Source organism: Colletotrichum graminicola (assembly GCF_000149035.1).
Source record: "Colletotrichum graminicola M1.001 genomic scaffold supercont1.16, whole genome shotgun sequence".
Classification (NCBI taxonomy): Eukaryota; Fungi; Ascomycota; class Sordariomycetes; order Glomerellales; family Glomerellaceae; genus Colletotrichum; species Colletotrichum graminicola.
Genome location: NW_007361020.1, coordinates 300,831 through 318,344, shown reverse-complemented (window position 1 = coordinate 318,344; position 17,514 = coordinate 300,831). Strand labels below are relative to the sequence as shown.

At 55.1% G+C, this 17,514-nt stretch overlaps 8 protein-coding genes across 8 annotated transcripts; 5 read left to right on the top strand and 3 right to left on the bottom strand.

The window, feature by feature from the left end:
* Positions 1-1,004: 1,004 nt before the first annotated feature.
* GLRG_04902 (uncharacterized protein) lies at positions 1,005-3,470 on the top strand (the record flags this gene model as incomplete). The annotated part of the gene is made up of 4 exons (XM_008095587.1): positions 1,005-1,199; positions 1,245-2,331; positions 2,384-2,836; positions 2,899-3,470. 4 exons carry the CDS (start codon positions 1,005-1,007, stop codon positions 3,468-3,470), a joined length of 2,307 nt encoding a protein of 768 aa, XP_008093778.1.
* Positions 3,471-4,386: 916 nt separating this feature from the next.
* Positions 4,387-5,527, bottom strand: GLRG_04901 (glycosyltransferase family 17; the record flags this gene model as incomplete). The annotated part of the gene is made up of 2 exons (XM_008095586.1): positions 4,387-4,543; positions 4,590-5,527. The coding sequence occupies 2 exons, from the start codon at positions 5,525-5,527 to the stop codon at positions 4,387-4,389; spliced, it is 1,095 nt and encodes a 364-aa protein (XP_008093777.1).
* Positions 5,528-7,544: 2,017 nt separating this feature from the next.
* GLRG_04900 (triose-phosphate transporter) lies at positions 7,545-8,889 on the top strand (the record flags this gene model as incomplete). The annotated part of the gene is made up of 4 exons (XM_008095585.1): positions 7,545-7,612; positions 7,663-7,730; positions 7,830-8,461; positions 8,509-8,889. The coding sequence occupies 4 exons, from the start codon at positions 7,545-7,547 to the stop codon at positions 8,887-8,889; spliced, it is 1,149 nt and encodes a 382-aa protein (XP_008093776.1).
* A 532-nt stretch (positions 8,890-9,421) lies between these two features.
* GLRG_04899 (uncharacterized protein) lies at positions 9,422-9,841 on the top strand (the record flags this gene model as incomplete). Its single annotated transcript, XM_008095584.1, has 1 exon — positions 9,422-9,841. The coding sequence occupies one exon, from the start codon at positions 9,422-9,424 to the stop codon at positions 9,839-9,841; it is 420 nt and encodes a 139-aa protein (XP_008093775.1).
* Positions 9,842-10,198: 357 nt separating this feature from the next.
* GLRG_04898 (ubiquitin carboxyl-terminal hydrolase) lies at positions 10,199-12,256 on the bottom strand (the record flags this gene model as incomplete). The annotated part of the gene is made up of 1 exon (XM_008095583.1): positions 10,199-12,256. One exon carries the CDS (start codon positions 12,254-12,256, stop codon positions 10,199-10,201), a length of 2,058 nt encoding a protein of 685 aa, XP_008093774.1.
* Positions 12,257-12,640: 384 nt separating this feature from the next.
* Positions 12,641-13,244, top strand: GLRG_04897 (uncharacterized protein; the record flags this gene model as incomplete). The annotated part of the gene is made up of 2 exons (XM_008095582.1): positions 12,641-12,674; positions 12,721-13,244. 2 exons carry the CDS (start codon positions 12,641-12,643, stop codon positions 13,242-13,244), a joined length of 558 nt encoding a protein of 185 aa, XP_008093773.1.
* A 347-nt stretch (positions 13,245-13,591) lies between these two features.
* GLRG_04896 (micro-fibrillar-associated protein 1) lies at positions 13,592-14,956 on the top strand (the record flags this gene model as incomplete). The annotated part of the gene is made up of 1 exon (XM_008095581.1): positions 13,592-14,956. One exon carries the CDS (start codon positions 13,592-13,594, stop codon positions 14,954-14,956), a length of 1,365 nt encoding a protein of 454 aa, XP_008093772.1.
* Positions 14,957-15,060: 104 nt separating this feature from the next.
* On the bottom strand, positions 15,061-17,139 carry GLRG_04895 (DNA polymerase alpha/epsilon subunit B; the record flags this gene model as incomplete). The annotated part of the gene is made up of 3 exons (XM_008095580.1): positions 15,061-15,231; positions 15,279-16,599; positions 16,652-17,139. The coding sequence occupies 3 exons, from the start codon at positions 17,137-17,139 to the stop codon at positions 15,061-15,063; spliced, it is 1,980 nt and encodes a 659-aa protein (XP_008093771.1).
* Between the last annotated feature and the right edge of the window lie 375 nt (positions 17,140-17,514).

Genomic DNA, 17,514 nt, shown 5'->3' with positions numbered 1-17,514 from the left:
TGGTGATGGGGAGAGGTTATTGGGTTCTGAGAGACGACCACATCGTGCAGGGACAACGAGGCAGTACATACCGTCTGGCGCAAGAAAGGCGACTGCCATCGGTGGCCGTATATTGGTTAGCTTTGGTTTTTCACCCTCTGCAGTGTCTCAAAGAGGACCGGCATATTCGTTGCAGAAATCTTTTTGTCCGTGGCCCCTTGGGTTATCCAAAGTTTCGCTGCAGGTTCCATTCAAGCCCCCTCTACAAAATCGATCAAGGTCGACCCGACTCGCTTCAACGGATTCCGGTAGAATAAATCACACTCGGTTCGAAATACAAACTCAGAAAGATCCCAGGTCGTTTGCTTCGGCTCGCCAATCTTGCTCGGTGCCCGTCTCTGGCTGACTATGGTTCGGACACCAGCTCATAGCTGATGTTTCCTTGGGAAGAAGAAAGTGCTTCCATCAATGACACAAAGGAGCAATATAACCGAGACCAAAATTCAGTCCTAGTGCATACCTATGTTCATATCGGTTTGTCCAGGTCCGGGCTTGAAGGGTCCTTGGCCGTGCCAAGACCTCGGCCCTGTCCAGTTGCTATCTCTCCCTCAATTCCAAGCGACCCTGCCTTCCTGATGACTTTTTTTTCGGGTTACAAACCTGGTTAGATGGATGTGGTTTGTGACACCTCAAATGCCCATGGCAAATCGACGCTAAGACCACCAGCTGCTCAGGGATAGAATATCCACTAAACTTTCCATCCCCCTGCCGACTCCACTGAAGTGCGCCTGCCTTCGTAACGCGTCTCCCGAAGTACTGGAATCTTTTCATCCAGGTGCATCCATCTCACCAACGCAGGCTCGACTTTGAACAACTCATGTTCAACGCGCCCACAGTCGTCTGTGCTTGATTGCTGCCGCTCACCGCGCTGGCTCATCCGCAAACGCATGCGGCGACTGTTGTCTCAGCAAGATCCTGCCGATTGAAGCCTCCAAAGGATGGCGACTTCCACCCTTCCAGCCGCGATGGCGAGTGCCTCGTCTACCAACCCTGCGATGGCATCTACCGAATCGCCTCCTGCACCTAAAAAGTACAAAGCCTCCGACCTCCCCCTGCCATCCGCGACCCGAGCAGCAATCGAGTCGCTGGCACATAGCTTTAAGAAGAAGGGAGGCTACGATGCCATCCGCAAGGAGGTTTGGGACAGATTTGCAGCAAGCGTAGGTTAACGGATCTGCCCGAATGTTCGAAGCTAACAAATCTAGGACTATGAGGCTCAAGTCACAAAAGCAATCCTCGAAGTCGCCGAACAAGAAGTCGAACGCAACCCGGCGCAGCTTCTGACGCTTGAGCGAGGCAAAGCGGCCGCTCTTATCGATGGCGCGCTCGAGCGATCCGGCGTGTATCAAAAAGCAGAACAGGTTATTACACAACTCATCGATAGGGCCGCGATTGAAGAGCGCATGCGCCAGCTGCGGCGCAATGACATCGGGGAGGAGGAGGCGATCGCCGAGCAACAACGAGGAGCCAAGACGGATGAAGACTATCACGCAGAAACAATGGCCAAGCGAGCTGAACGTGAGAGGGTCCGCGAGGAACTGCGACAGAAGGAGCTCGCTATTGAGGAGGAGAAACGCAAAATTGCAAGGGAAGAGCGCAAGAAGATTGAAAAGGAGCGCGAGAAGGCCGAGACCCAACGCAAAGCAGAACGGGATGCTAGAAGAGCCGCTAGGGAGAAGCTTCAGGCTGAACGGGAAGCTGAGCGGGAAGAGCGCCGTCGGCAGAGAGACAAGGAGCGGAGCCGGGACAGAGATCGCGACAGGAGCAGGAGCCGCAGTCGCCGGAGAGACAGAGATCGGGATCGTGACCGCGAACGTGACCGTGATGAGCGGGACCGAGAGCGCCGTGAAGAACGCGATCGAAAGCGCAAGCAGCGGCATGAAGAGTCAGAAGAGGCCCAGCAGAAGCTTTCGAAGGAGCAGCTTGAAAGACTCGAACAAGAAGCTCTCGCAGACCTCCTCCGCGAGAGCAAACGTGTCACGGCGAAGCAGCCCGAGCTGGAGATTGATGAGGCGCTGGCGCCGCCGCCTAGAAAGCTGGCTCCCGCTTCTGCCATCACGCCCTTCAAGAAAGTTTCCTCGCGTGACTCACCAAAGGTCCCGGAGTTAAAGAAAGCCGAGGCCAAGACGGAGGCACGGGGCGCTACCGTCACCACGACACCCAAGGCCGATGCGCCGGCGGAGAAGGCTAGAAGTCGCAGCCGATCGCGTGCCACCGGCAAAGCAGAACGAGAAAGAGATGGCGATGATGATAGACGTCGCAGGGATGATGACGACCGCCGCAGACGTGATCGTCGGTCAAGGTCAGCCCGTCCGCGTGATGGATCCCGCGAACGGCGTGAAAGGTCGCGTTCAAGAAGACGCGAGCGTAGTCGATCCCGGACTCGACCTGAACGACGAGAGAGAACTCCATCTCGTACACGCTCTCGACGCGACCGCAGCAGGGCTCACACACGTCACGACCGACGTGAACGAAGCCGCTCCAAGTCTCGCGACCGCCGAGATCGCAGCCGAGATCGTGCCCGCGTTGAGAGGCGCGACAGAAGTCGCTCGCGGACTCGGACGGATCGTCGCGACAGGAGTCGGTCCCGTCATCGCACCGACAGGAGAGATCGCAGCCGCTCGCGTGTCCGAAGAGATAGGACTCGCTCCCGTTCTCGGACCCGTGCTGATAGGCGAGATCGTAGTAAGTCTCCACGGCTCGACCGCCGGGACGCGATCCGTCGCGACCGCAGCCGCTCCCGCACACGTCGGGAGCGGTCTCCTGAAAGGACACGAGATCGTGACCGCAGGAGCCGGTCCAGATCAAGGCCTACCTCATCAGCCTTGCGGTCGTCGTCCAGGCTCGACAAGGATAAAGATGAAAAGGAGGCTACCAAGATGGAGGAGGTCCGCAAGCGAGAAAAGGAGGCCAAGGCCTACCTCGCAGCGCAGCGGGAGGCCCGGGAAAAGGGTATGCCGGTCCCTGGAATAGACGATAAGAGAAGTGCAGGAGAGCGATCTCCTGAAGCCAAACGGAAACGCGATCTGGACGAAATCGACCGCTATGTGCCGCCTGGTAGAGACAGAGAGCGGCCCCACGACCTGGCCCGAGATGACAACGAGCGCCGCCGTAGTCGATCCCGCAGCCGGAGCCACGGCAAGGACCGAGAAAGGGATCGCGACAGGGATCGTGACAGGGATAGGGACCGCGATAGAGACAGGAGGGATCGCGACCGCGACCGTGACCGCTCCAGGGACCGCTCCAGGGATCGGCGGGATCGGGATAGAGATAGGGACCGGGACAGAGATAGAGACCGCGACAGAGATAGGGATCGCGACAGAGACCGAGACAGAGATCGTGACCGCCGCAGCCGCAGGGATGGAAGCGTCTCGTCAAGACGGGACAGGCGCGACCGGAGCCGCAGCCGTCGACGAAGCAGGAGCCGCTAGATGCAGCTTGGTCTTCTCTTTGACTCTCCGGTATTGTTGGCTTGATTTTTGGGGGATTGGTGTTCAATACCTTACGGAGCAGGCTTTGGGGGAACGGTGTCGCGCATTCTATAGACTCTGGTGGTTTCTATCTACATCGGCTTACACTGACTGGCATTAAGGCGGGTGTAGGTATTGGTGGATAAGGTAGCAACAGACCAAGTATGACGATTGATATTCCATGAGTTAAACCGTGACAACCAGAAGTCAGTAATCGAACTCGCCCGGTAGTAGTTAGTCGTTCCTGTATTGTCTGCAGCAGCATGTGCTGTCGAAGCTCGGCAAAAATGCCCGGTCAGGCTCACTTTTTTCGGCGGCGGCTGCGGATGCACCCGGTAGGCTCAGAACCCTGACGTACGGCGGACAAGCCAGCCAGATATCCGGGAGTTCGGATAGCAACGCCTGGCGCGAGTCATCGCTGTGGTCCCACGGCTGATCCGGACAGGTCTCATGTCCTCAAGCATCCGCCGATCGGACGGGGATGGCGAGGTGATTGGCAACCGTCCACTGTCCAGCAACACACGTTGACGCTTCCCTCTTTCCCCCACACTACAAACCCGAAATTGGGGGTCCAAGCAAGGTAGGGGGTGGGGCGGCTGTCTTCTGCCGACTGGGGGGCAGTCCGTGTCTCAGTGTCCCGGCGATCCCCTTTGAGGGAAATTTATTCCATATTTTCTGGAAGCAAAATGGCTACACACATTCAAATGTTGTGTTGGGCTGGTATGCCTCTGATCTTCTCTCTCATCTTCTTTTTACGATGTACGGATACAGCTGGACCTGCATTGAAGAGGAACGTTTTCTGAATGAGAAAAATGCCTACATATTCCCGCAAATACCAATTCCAAATATCTCCCGTTGCCTAACACAGCAAACGCCGCTATGCTGACTTTGACTTGGGTCTATAATCCCTAAAGTTCCCATCGGGCGGGTCGCGATCGAGCAGAAACTTGAACCTGCCCGCATTGTCCCTGACATACTCCGGTACGTCGCGGTTATTTTCCATGCGGTCGAAGTTGGAGCCGTCTCTGGCGAAGCTGTTTCATGTTAGTGAGATGCATATCGGTAGTCCTTTACACTCACATGTCTAGCCCACGCCGGGCGACATCAACCACCCAGTCCGGATCCTTAAACTCGGGTCTGTCCATCTCAGTGTGCGAGAACGAGGTGATCTTCTGCGCCATCTCCTCGACCGTACTGAAACAGTAGCTGCAGTGCCAGCCGCCGTGGGCAAAGTGATGGTCGTTGGCGCTAGAGCGGAGGTCGTTGGGCAGGACGGTATCAGAACCTCGGTAGACGGTGGCCTGTGGATGCGCCCAATCGATATTGCCGAGCCATTGGTACGAGTAGTAGTAGATCCTGGAGTGAATAGTGACGCGTGGCGGGATGTTGCAATTCCTCAATGCGCGGAGGATCTCAGGCTTAGGGATCTCATCAACGTCGGATACAATCAAGACGTCATCAGTAGCAGCAGCTTGCTCGTCTACTAGCGTAGGAAACACTTGCTCATACATGGCATTGCGGCTCTTGGCCTCGCGGTCCCACGTCCCGCCAGCCTTGAGCTCCTCGAGGTCTATGGTCCGCACAATCATCTTATCATGCCACGGCTTAAAAAGGTCCCAGTTCTCCTGAACGTAGAGCGGTTTGGGATGGTCGGTAAAGGTCGTATCGGACTCGAGGATAACGAAGTAATCGACGTAGGGAGCCATCTGTCCCATACGGACTTCGAGCATTTCGAGCTCGGTGTTGATAAGGAGCAGGTCGAACACCTTGCGATTGCGAACCAGGTCGTAATCGGCCGGCTTGAGGCGGTAGTGGTCGCAGTAATCGCTGGCCTTCTCGGGGGTTAGGACATTGCTGGAAGTGTGGCCATAGTAGGGCGTGCCGCTAGGGCGTCCAAACTGGCGGGTCTTCTCAATAACTTCTTGGTGAAGGTCAAGCTGCCACATCAGCCAGATGAAGACGACGGAGGCCAACACCGCCAGATACTTGATCTGATGGCTGGTTCTGGATTTGTTCATGGCTGATCTCGGTGAAGGGATCCAAATGAAAGGTTGTCGGTAGAACGGAAATCTGGTCGGGACAAGTGAAGCCGGTAACCTCATATATACAGTTAGTAATTGCTGGCAGGTGGCTTACAATGTCCTGTGACACTGAACGAAGTACCTAAATAAACACCACACAACGTATCATCCTAACTAAGAACACAAAAGTATAAGCAGCAGCAGATATAAAGTATTTCTTTAAATCACGTTTTAGTAGTGAGAAGATTGAAAAGGCCACGCACTCTCTTGTAGGAAGGCTTGTGGGAACACGGGATACTGAAAGTCTCCCTTGAAAGCCAAGAATGCGGCTGGATCTGTTGAGTAACTCCTATGTCTATGAATTTTCATCTCCTGCGTATCAATGAGTATATGTCTTTCTGTTGGGCAAGGGAGAGCATCTCCTTGGCAGAACTGGCATTCTTAAGACTCATAACAGATAAACGCAAATTGAATAGGGGTTCTTAAGATGACGAGTGAAGCGGAGGCACTAGTTGGGTTGAAACTAACGAACAAGTAAGTTAGAATCGAGAAGAGACTAATAATGAGGGATTGAAATACGCAAGACAGCAGCTAGAATGTGACAAGAAAATCACATGGATGATTTGCCCTCAGGACCGAGAACAGTCTGCTTTTAAAAAAAATCAAAAAAATCTTTACATCGATTTGGCTCTTATGTCTGGAGCCGAAGATAATTGAACAAAACACGACGACGGCTTATTGCGAAAACAATTATTCAATTGGATGCACCATTTCATTATCAGATCCAATACAACATGTCCGGGCCATTTATCATTGATGCCGACCGGGCCAGCAGTTCTTTACCCTATCCGTGGACCGTGCGAATACCTCGGCGAAGGCTCAGGCTGCGGCACAGATGCAGGCAGGCAGGGCCCCAGTTGCATGTTGTCAATCCGCTGCATCGTGGGGCCACCAACAAACCTTGTCGTCGCCTTGCCCCTTCTCTCATGTCCTCCGCAATGTACTATGTAGTGTACCGCCCTGAATCAACGCCACCTCCCCACCTTTTTCTGCTTCCTTTGTGTCTTGCCTCGTATCTCCCCGCAAACCCGGACTCTCTTTTCCATGGTTACTGGTATTACCATTAACGCATCGCAATCGACCCGATTGTGCCATTTCACCATGTCCTTCTCATCCGAACATCTGCCATTTGATTTTGCTTGGTCCTCCGGGAAGACAGGTTGGCAGTCGCAAGCCGTAGTCGCATAAAACGGTAATTACCAAAAAACTTGCTGCTACAAGGGACCACTCCCAAAACGAACAAATCGGTTTTCTTCGCATCTTCAGTAGTGACAGTACTTTTTGTCTTTCGCTGGGCCTCTTTCCTTACTACACGATGGGACAGGTAGGTACCTACCTAGGTACGGATACTGTATATAAATACACTCTCGGGGCAGGCAGCCATGTACGCCAACTCAAAGAAGTAAGGTGCAGGAACACACATCGCCTCAACAAGGGGGAGACATAGGTGCGCTCCTTTAGTTTGGGTAGGTACTTTGTAATATAAGGAAGCCCGCCCGGGGGAAAGGGGACTCGGTGTGGTTCCTGCCGTACCACCGCCAATCTCAGTTCACAGACGCCGCTGCGCCGCCACAACTGTTGCCTGCATACCTTTTCGTCTTACCTTTCTTTTCCTCTCCTCTCCTTCTTCCTCACTTTGGACGCGGCAGCTGTGAGCCTCTCGCACCCGCTCACTCACCACCGCGTCTCTGTCCTCTCCCCTTCGTTTCCCGTCTCTTCTCACAATAGCAGCCCATCTTTGCATCATCGCTCATGTCGCTCATTTGACACGAAAGTCGGCACCCTCCCCCCCATACTTTCTCGCCTGCCCGCCAACTCGCCCGGCCCACACAGAATCTTCAGCCGTTCATCGCCGTCCCTGTCGCCGTGACCTCCGCCCACGCCGACCACATTCATTTAATCTCAGTGAACTCGTCTGCACCCCTCCTGCAATACTCCGTTGTCGTAACTAGCCATGAGTACACTGCCGACGACGGAGAAGCCCGGCGGCTCCAAGGCTCTCCACCCAGCCTTCTTCATCGCGTGTGTGCCATCTCGTCGTAGACATTGGTGCTTCAGCTAAATGCTCGTAGGAGTTGGATCTTCTTCTCGAACCTGACCATCTTGTTCAACAAGTGGCTGCTCGATACAGCAGGCTTCAGTAAGATCTTACCTTTCTCAGCTTTTAGCTTGACTAACACATCATAGAATACCGTACGTTTCATTATCTGGCATCTTAGGCCTCTACTGACTTGACCAGCCGTCATCCTAACATGTTGGCATCTCGTCTTCTCCACCCTTGCAACCCAGATCCTCGCGCGAACCACCTCTCTCCTTGATGACCGCCACAAGGTGAAGATGACGGGCCGCGTCTACCTGCGCGCTGTTGTACCCATCGGTCTGCTGTACTCGGGCTCGCTCGTCTGCTCCAATCTGGTCTACCTCTACCTCTCTGTGTCCTTTATCCAGATGCTGAAGGCCGGCGCGCCTGTTGCCGTGCTCTTCACCAGCTGGGCTTGGGGTGTCGCTGACCCCTCCACGAAGACGCTCTACAATATTCTGCTTATCGTAGCCGGTGTGGCACTGGCCTCGTTTGGCGAGATTGAATTCTCGTGGATCGGCTTCATTTTCCAAATGGGTGGCATTGTCTTTGAGGCCATCCGCCTCGTCATGATTCAAGTGCTGCTCAAGGGTGATGAGAACGCACAGAGGATGAATCCGCTAGTTAGTTTGTACTACTACGCCCCCGTCTGCGCCGTCATGAACTTTTTCGTTGCGTGGGCCAGCGAGTTCAGCACCTTCAAGTTTGAGGATCTACAAAAGACGGGTGTCACCATGCTTCTGCTCAACGCTGCCGTGGCGTTCATGCTCAACGTGTCGAGCGTCTTCCTCGTAAGTCCGCCATCCACCCGACGAGACAGCACCGCTAACGATCCCAGATTGGTAAAACGTCCGGCCTCGTCATGACCCTCACCGGCATTCTCAAGAACATTCTCCTGATTGTTGCATCCGTCATCATCTGGAGAACCAGCATCACCGTCATGCAGTTCGTCGGCTACGCTATCGCCCTCTTCGGCCTTGTTATCTACTCCACTGGCTGGGAGCAGCTCAAGAGCTCGGGCGTCGCCGCCATCACATGGGCCCGGACCGCCTGGAACTCTCACAACTTCGACGAGGGCCGCCTTTCGCCGCTCGTGCGACGCGCCCTCGTCCTGGGCCTGATTACGCTCATCACCTTGATGCTTGTGCTGGGTATCGCCTACAAGGGCTCGTCGGCGCCAGAGGACTGGTTACCCACGGTGGCCGCGGTTAGCACCTGAACGGCACTCTCATGGCAGGGGCTTTGGGGTACGCATGCAAAAAGAAGAACTGTGAAGTTTGGTTGATGAGCCTTTAACGAAATTAGGGTCTCTTTGGACTACGGTGCCACTTTTGTAATACTGCATACTATGAGTACACACATAGATACTGCTTTGCAATGCATGAGATGAACGACCAACTTCTGTAACAGACTCATCGTGAGAGCCTCGGACCCAACGGGTCATCAAGGTTGGCCTATCATGGACTCAAGAAACATGCAGCCAAGGCTGAGTAAGAAGCACAGCAGACCGTCTCATCACAAATTAAACCACTCGTAAGTCTTCGGGGGCAGATTGGAACTTACTCCGGGGTTGGTTTTCTTTTTCTTCATATCTCGACTTGCCCGAACCAGCTCCGTTTTAGGTTCAAGTAAGATCAGACGTCGGGATAGAGACCAAACACCTCGTCGATTGCATACAGTGTCATTGGTACAACACCTCCTTGCATCGGACCCCGAGGCGACCCAGTCCCGCTTCCTCGGCGCCGCCGCAAATGGCGCAGTGCCCCATGATGTCCTTGCTCGCTGGCTTGCCCACGACCGGCTGGACATACATCAAGGGCGTCGGCCGCCTTCTCGACGCGCTGGACCTAGCCGACGTCGCCTCCGCCGCCGCGGAGCCGCCGGTGACTGACAACGTCCGCCGGGAGGAGAAGTTCTTCGTCGAGACGGCGGCGAGTTTCGGCATCGAGGTGAATCTGCCGGCCTCCCGCGCCGGCGTTGTTGAGCGAGACGAAAAGCTTGACGGCCTAAAGCGCTTCGAGAGGCTGTTCCGTCGGCTGAGCAAGGGCCCCCAGCCGCTCGGCTGGCTGGAGGGCGCGGTCTTGTTGAGGAGGGAGTTCATCACAAATTGGAGCAGCGATGAGTTCAGTCTTTGCAGACGAGCTAGGAGCCATCATCGACCGGGGATATGAGGAGGCAGTGAAGAAGGGAGAAGAGGGCGTTGAGAACTATTTACAAGGGCGCGCGCTGGGGGTTTGGAAGGAGGTCATGCTTGCTGAGGAAACGTCCTGGACGGGTCTGGACTGAATGAAGCATGGGCTGGAATTTGCGGACGTTTATTAATTACAGCGCCATGCCGGCCGCTGCACCCAGCAGTGTCGTTACGGCGCTGACTGTTGACTTGTATCATTACCAAACCCCGCGACCAAGATTACGGAGCACCTGAACCCTCACGCACATAGTATCCGCGCCGCGAGCGCATGGTATTACCGCGGACCCAACGCCGTCGCTATGCCAATAGAAACACTAAAACACCATGTATGTTGTCGTCAGACCGTAATCATCTGGGGGCCTCTTTCGCTCGTCCTCGTGTCCTTGTCTCCTGGTGGCGGGATAGCTTTTCCCTCGTTAACCACAGACACACAATGAGCGGACTCCTCGTCGTCGTCTTCGGAGACCTCTTTCACTGTGCAAGTGAACATAGACTCCCCCACTTTCGGCGTCTCGTCATCTTCCGCGCCTGCAGCGGCATCCGCGCTCCCCGTAATTGCTTCTACGCCTGCGTCTGCAGCTGCAACTTCGGACAACGATATGATGGCGGGGTCGACGCAATCGTAAAACAGCATAAAGACGTTACCCTGATCCAAGACCTCCTCCTCATCAACCTTTCTCACAGTCTCGTCGCTAAGACGCCACCAGTCCGTCTCTGAGTTGTCGTCTGAGGCTTCGGACTTAACCGATGCCTCATGAGCTTCCTCTGGTGGCGAATTGCGAGGGAATTTACGGTAGCAGACGTAATGCCCATTCTCGTGCCTACCATAATGGGCCACAACAGCCCGTAGTTCGTAAATAGGGCCGGTGATGTATGATTTGCGCTTGTCACCGGCAATCATGGACGATCTGGGATCCAGCAACCACTGCTCCTCTTCGGATTCACGACTGCTGATGGCACTGCCGAGACACCACGGGCCAAGGTCCAGAGTCAGGGGAAAGCGGATACCTGACGAGTTCTTGTACATCATGCCGGTGTTTTCGTCAAATACAGACCGGTTCATATGAACGGCGAGGCTCTGTGGAGGGCGAGCAATGACAGCCTGCTTCGTCTTGGTCGACGAGACCTTGAACTGAGACGGGAACTTGCACTTCTCGGTAAGCGTCTTGTCCTCAAAGTCGTCCTCGTCCAGTGCTTCATTGACAGCCGCAAGGCGCAATTTCGGCTCTTTAAGCTTCTCCTTGTCCATGTATGACGCCTCCGCCCTCTCAACGAGCGTCGTCAATAGTCTCTTCGCCTTCAGCAGCGTGCATTTGCCACACTCTACCCCTTCGATTGGCTCGATGTGCGCGTAAATATCCAATAGCTCGTACAGGTCGTGATCGTTGCCGCCTGGGTTCAAACTTAGGGTCAGGCAATTGAATGGAATCATCGACAGACCATCTGAGTGCCCACAATCCACGCAGGCGACCCGCTGCGCAATAAGTCCCTCGAGAGGGTTCCGCAACACTTTTGCTGAACCAATCTTGGAAACCGTCGACAGACTCTGGTACCCACTGTCGTCGCTGTGCTGGCTCGCTGCAGTGTCGTCATTGACGCATTCCGACTCAAATCCCGCCAGCTTCTGCGTCGCCTTCGCTGCCTTGGCAATCTCTCGGTCTACCTCGTCCAGCAACTTCGAAAAGTATTCCTGCGCGTCCTGCTGTTGCCACGTGCTCATATTCTTCAGCGAGCCGGGGGTCCACAACGTTTTGCCGTAGTTCCGAGTGCTATTGAGGTCCGCGATCAAGCTGCGCAGCGTATCAACGGCCTCGACCTTGCGGCGGTCGATCTCAGGGTCCTGAACAGGGTCGGCCAGGTACTTAGGGAATGGCTTCAGCGACGCGAGCCCCTGGAGAATGCTGTTTTGGTAGCAAGAGTTATCCAGATTCCCCAGGCCCGGCGGATAATCGCTAGACCCCTTGAGGCCCATGACGGCGCCGGAGACGGACGACAGCCCCCGAATGCCAGCCTGGGACACCGTTCCCATGATGCCTCCCTGCATATTCATGCCGAGTATGTTCTTGAGGAGTTCGCTCTTCACGGCGTGTGTTTTCGCTCGGTTCTGGAGCATCGGTCGAGGGAACAGTGGCGGATGAAGCCAGCCTTCGAGAACGGTCAGGGCGCCGAACGGGATAAGCCAGACAAGGACGTCCCAGAGGGTCCGACCGGCACGGGACAAGAGGGGTTTTGGAAGAGCCGAAGCGCCAAAGATCGAATAGACGGCTGTCGCGACAAGGGCAAAGAGAGACACTACGACGCTCGGCTCCGTCAGCCTCTTCCAGAAGGCCTCGTCGTGTATTTGTCGGTGATAGTCAGGCCCGTAGGTGTCCTTGAATGAGCCGGGAGAATTCATGCTGCTTAGATGTTTTATGTATTGACGGTTGTTTCGTGGTCAGCTTCAGGCGAGCTTCTGCAATGCAATGCGGGAGAGGTCGCGCGCTGCCATATCGAGGAGGGTGGTTAAGACTGGTCGTGGCAATGCCTGCTGATTACGTGTGGTAATGAGCAAAGTCATGAAGGCACATTGAAGTGTTCGCAATCCAAGCTAATTAGCAGGGTTTCCACAGGGGCAATGTTGGACTGGTCAGTGCGCGCATGCCCCAAGGCTTGTGATCGTTTCCCTCTCTTATCGAGATTAGATAAGACCGGCTGCAGATAAGGAACTTTTTCTCTATCCCACACAACCTGGAAGTGTTGGTTTGGCGACTTCTATAAACACCGACGACATATAGCAAAGATGGCAAAACCGAGCGTTTCCAAGAAGACTAAGCGTATGAATTTCATTCTTCTAGAAATATAGCCGCTAACCGGTAACAGAACTTTCCGTTCACTCGAGAGCTGCAAGGCGCGCGACAGATGTTGACATTGACACCGACAAGTCTCTCAAGAATGTCAAGGCCCCCTCGGACTCAACCGACTACCGGCCGTCGGTCTTGGCTGCGCAAACCAACGTCGGTATCTCCAAGAAGTCCAAGAACCGCAAGACACAGATGAGCACCAAGGCCAAGAAGAGAAACGAGAAGGCAATGGACCGCGCCGAGGCCATCATGGAGCGGACGTCCAACAAGATCGAGAAGAGCAAGAGCAAGTCTCGGAGGATCCAGACGCGGAGTAAGCAGTGGGACGACATCAACAACAGCCTGCCTGCAGTAAAGAAGTTCCCTGACGAGGAGGATCTCGAGGTGGAGGGGCGCAAGACTAGGGTTGCCGTATTGCCAGCGGAAAAGGAGTGGGAGACGGACGAGGAGATGGACGGTGTTGATGAGGATTCTGCGCCCGTTGCCGCCGATGCTGTGCAGGCCGCTCCCACGAACGATGACATCGATGAGGAGATTTTGTAGCAGTTTGGAAGTTTTGAGGTGCCCTAGAGGCGGTGTCTAGCGGGACTATGAGACTTATGATAGATACCCAATGATGTGCCAAGTTCATCCACGCAGCCTTCGTCATACCGGTATCCGATAGCAAGTTATGCCTGACGTCCAGAACCCATAAGTGAGCATGGAGGGGTCAGTGATCAGGTAGGTAGGTGGCGTATCCGTAGATACCCTGGAAGCTCCACTAAACACGCTAAAGCTACAGGGCGCTATCGGGGAATCTTGTGCAGTCCCGTCTCTAATCTCCAATATGAGGGCCCTGCACCTCTAATTTTCAACGTCATCCAACCCCTTCATCCATCACAACCACCATCATGCCGCCGAAGCGCATGACAGCAAATCCGGTCAAGCCAGCGCGATACCGCGCTGGCAAGCCCATTGCACCGGAAACATCGGACTCAGACTCAGATATTAGCGATAACGATACCAACGAAGCCGAGAACAAGGCAAGGGCGATTCCGCCGCCACCGAAAGCTTCGAGCGCCGCCAAGATTGCCCGTAGCCTCAGCAAGGTCAATCTCGATGAGCGCAGACGCGAGGCACAAGAAAAGGAGAACCTGAGAATAGCGCGCGAAAAGGCCGAACGAATCGCCGCCGAAGAAGGCTTCGTGACGGAGGAGGAGGAGGAGGAGGAAGAAGGTGACGATGGAGAAGAGGAGAGCTCCAGCGAGGAGGAAAGCAGCAGTGAAGAGGAAGCCCCCCGTCGCCTCATGATCCGTCCAAAATTTATCCCCAAAAACCAGCGCAACGCCGCAAAGGACCAGTCAGCTGCATCCAAGGACGAAGATGCACGCTTTGCTGAAGAAGAGGCCCGCCGCAAAGCTGCTGCAGACGCGCTGGTCGAGGAGCAGATAAAAAAGGACCTTGCAGCGCGTGCGGCGGGTAAGAAGCACTGGGATGACGACGAGGCGTCGGGGTCAGACGTTGACACGACGGATGACCTCGACCCGGAGGCGGAGCTGGCCGCATGGAAGCTGCGGGAGCTGAAGCGGGTTAAGCGCGAGCGTGACCGCATCGCCGAGCAGGAGGCCGAGTACGCGGAGCGCGAGCGGCGTCAGAACCTGACTCAGGAGGAACGCGATGCCGAGGACGCCGAGAAGCTTGCGCGCCAGCAGGAGGAGAAGGACGCCAAAGGTAAGATGTCTTACCTACAGAAGTACTACCACAAGGGCGCCTTCTATAGCGATGAGGCCAAGGCGTACGGACTGGACAAGCGTGATATCATGGGCATGCGCATTGCGGACGATGTCAAGGACCGGAGCGCTCTGCCGGAGTACCTGCAGAAGCGCGACATGACGAAACTGGGCAGGAAGGGTGCGACAAAGTACAAGGACCTCAAGAGCGAGGATACCGGCCGGTGGGGCGAGTTCGATGACCGTCGTGGGGGTGACCGGAGGGGCTTCAACAAGTACGACGTGGATGAGCGGTTCAGGCCGGACAACGACCGCGAAGTCAACGGTGCAAACGCAATTCCCCTGGGTGATCGCAAAGCACCAGACGGTCCAAAGCGTGGCTGGCCTGACAGATACCGGTCTCGCGATGACTTTCGTCGGGATCAGTCCGGATCGAGATCACCGCGTCACCGCTCACGAGACGACTACAGAGACAGGCGGAAGCGCAGTCCGTCGCTAGATAGAGACCACCGGGACAGCGACAAACGGCGGCGCGTAGACTCGTAGGATTGTTCAGATTGTATTAGATCGAATCCTAGGCTCACTGCAGGCAACACTCAATATACCCAGACTCCTAATGCAACCCTCTTCGTATGCGTCGTATTGACCCCTTAAATCTTCCTAATCTCTACTCGTGCGCGCTCGAAAACGCCGTGACTGACCATTGCTTCCGACTGGCCTACGTTGGCCTTGGGTGGGAAGAGTGTTAGTCGTGCGTACGTACCAGCACCGCGCCTCTTGGATAGATAGCCGGGGTTTATCATTAAGACACTCTCGACAACCTGCAGGCGTCAGTAAAAGCATAGCATAGCGAAGAGATGTTACTAACCTTGGCAAACGGAGGCAGGAAGCTAGGTACGACCAGCACGTCGGGCCGAACGTTGACCATCTCTCCAAGCTTCAAGTAGCTGAGATCCAGCATAGCACCAGGAGGGATGCCCTCCTCTGTTCCCGTCTTGGGCAGCTTTGGGCGATCCGTCGGGGGAAACAGCGGGAAGAAGTGCCTCTGCTCAAGCAAATACCTGCTGAGCCTCGACAGCAGTGCTGGATCCGAGGGACGCCCGCCAACCAGTTCCTCATGACGCAGCTGCCAGAGGACATCCTGTGATGATATACCCATGACCATCTCGTTCATCGATAATGTCATGGGGTTGGTGACGATTCTCGCGGTCTTGGGGAGGCCAAGCTCCTTCTTCAGGACGGAGTCCTGCGGCCATGAGACGTGCTTGTCGATGACGTCGCGGACAGAGGGCACGAGAAGGATGGTAATGCTAGGGTTGGCGGAGACGAGGCGATTTAAGGCAGGCGAAAACATGTACTTGAAGACGGTCGACATCGTAGTCGTGTCCTGATCAATGGCTGCTTCGTCAGGGAGATCAAAGTCGCCTGTAGCAATCAGAGGATGCTCGCTATCGATAAACGGTCCTGTCAAGACAAGAGCGTCCGCGTAGGTGTCGGCCGCTTGGTCGCACAAAGCATACAGCGGCTCAAAATCAAGGTTGTCATCCGCCGTATACGGGCCTGAAGCGTAGACTACATTCAGTGGAGGGGGGTCTGAGTCTGTGTCCATAGCATCTGGGTCTCCTCGTAGCCTGTCGCGGTGTGCAGCTAATACAGCTGGCGTTGAAGCGGCGTTTGGGAGTAAGGGTACTTCAAGCACCTCCTCGACGGCGAATTCGTTTCCTGACGTATTGATGCCCTTGAGGGCCACGACCTGACCCGGAAAGAAACTGTAACCCTTGTTACGCATGTTTAGGGCAACCCTCAACCCACCGCCCACCCGCCTCGACATCTCCAACACCAGCGACGCTGCATTGAGCTTACCCTCGGGTGCGTCTGAAGCGATACGTCCAACAGCAATTACCTCCGTTGTGCTCTGATTCGCTGCATTGCCAAACTCTGAAAAGTCTAGCTTGTGGTGCTCCTGAACGATGTGCATAAACTCGTCTATCCTATCGTCAAGGATCTCGGACGCTTCCGAAAGCTTCATTGCTAGCGGTTTGTAACCAAGCTTCTTCTGATCGGAGGCGGCAGTCAGCTTGATCCGAGGCTCCGAGTATGGGCAGATTGGTGGTTCGGGTGGGTCAAGGTGGTCGTTCAGCACTTCAACGATCTCGCCGGCATTCTGTCGGTCGTTGAAGGAGCTTGGGCTGGGGAAGTTAGTGACCGTACATTAGTATCGACATGTGTGCTGGCACTTACGGCTGCATAGAGTTCAACTGTTCGTCCATTTTGGACGGCCCCTTATAATCCGGCGAGCTGGAAGGGATCTCCGCCTTCACCCGTGTCATGGTCGGTGTCTCGTTGGCCTTCTTTCGTACGCTGGTCGGCTTGTTCAGCTTCCCTGGTCCGGGCGTGCTCGGCACCAACCCATCCAGCATGCCAAAGACATCGCCGCCTCTACCGGCGCGGGGAGTACCGTGACTGCGCTTCTCGGTTTTGATGTGTGTCTGCTGTCTATTGCTCTTTTCCAGTGCGTCCTGAATATCCTTTTTGAAGTTGCGCACATGTACAATGTCGGGATTCATGGCGTCCATATCCATTTTGATGCAGAACGACTCCCATTTATAAAAAAGGTCTTCGACTGACAGCTCGTGCAGGCGCATGATGGACTGCAATTCGGAGAGCACATCGGGCTCGAGACCCTTATCACCGGTGGTGAAGTACTCCTTGAGCTCTACTTCCGCCATGGTTTCGTTGCTTGTTGTGCTTCGTGGTGTTTGGCGGTGATTGAGCGCTAGGAAGTTTGACGATGAACCTTGGTAGACGCGTCGAGCGCGTTTGGTGGGATAGCGCGTAAAGTGCGGACGGGGGTAATCACAGTGCGAGGTCCTTTCAGTTGGCGAAATCAAGGTGGGCCGCGTACTGCCCAGTTGGGAGCCGAATGTTATGTGGTTCGCACATGGCCGAACCACATGGCGAATCGGTCGCTAAGGCGACACACCTGCCTAGGCACCTAGAATTCGACTACCTACCTACCAAAGTACCTATTATATCGATTACCGGCAGCGGCTAACCTCTCTCCGGCAACCACAACCAGATGCACCTTAGTTAGGCACCCAGTT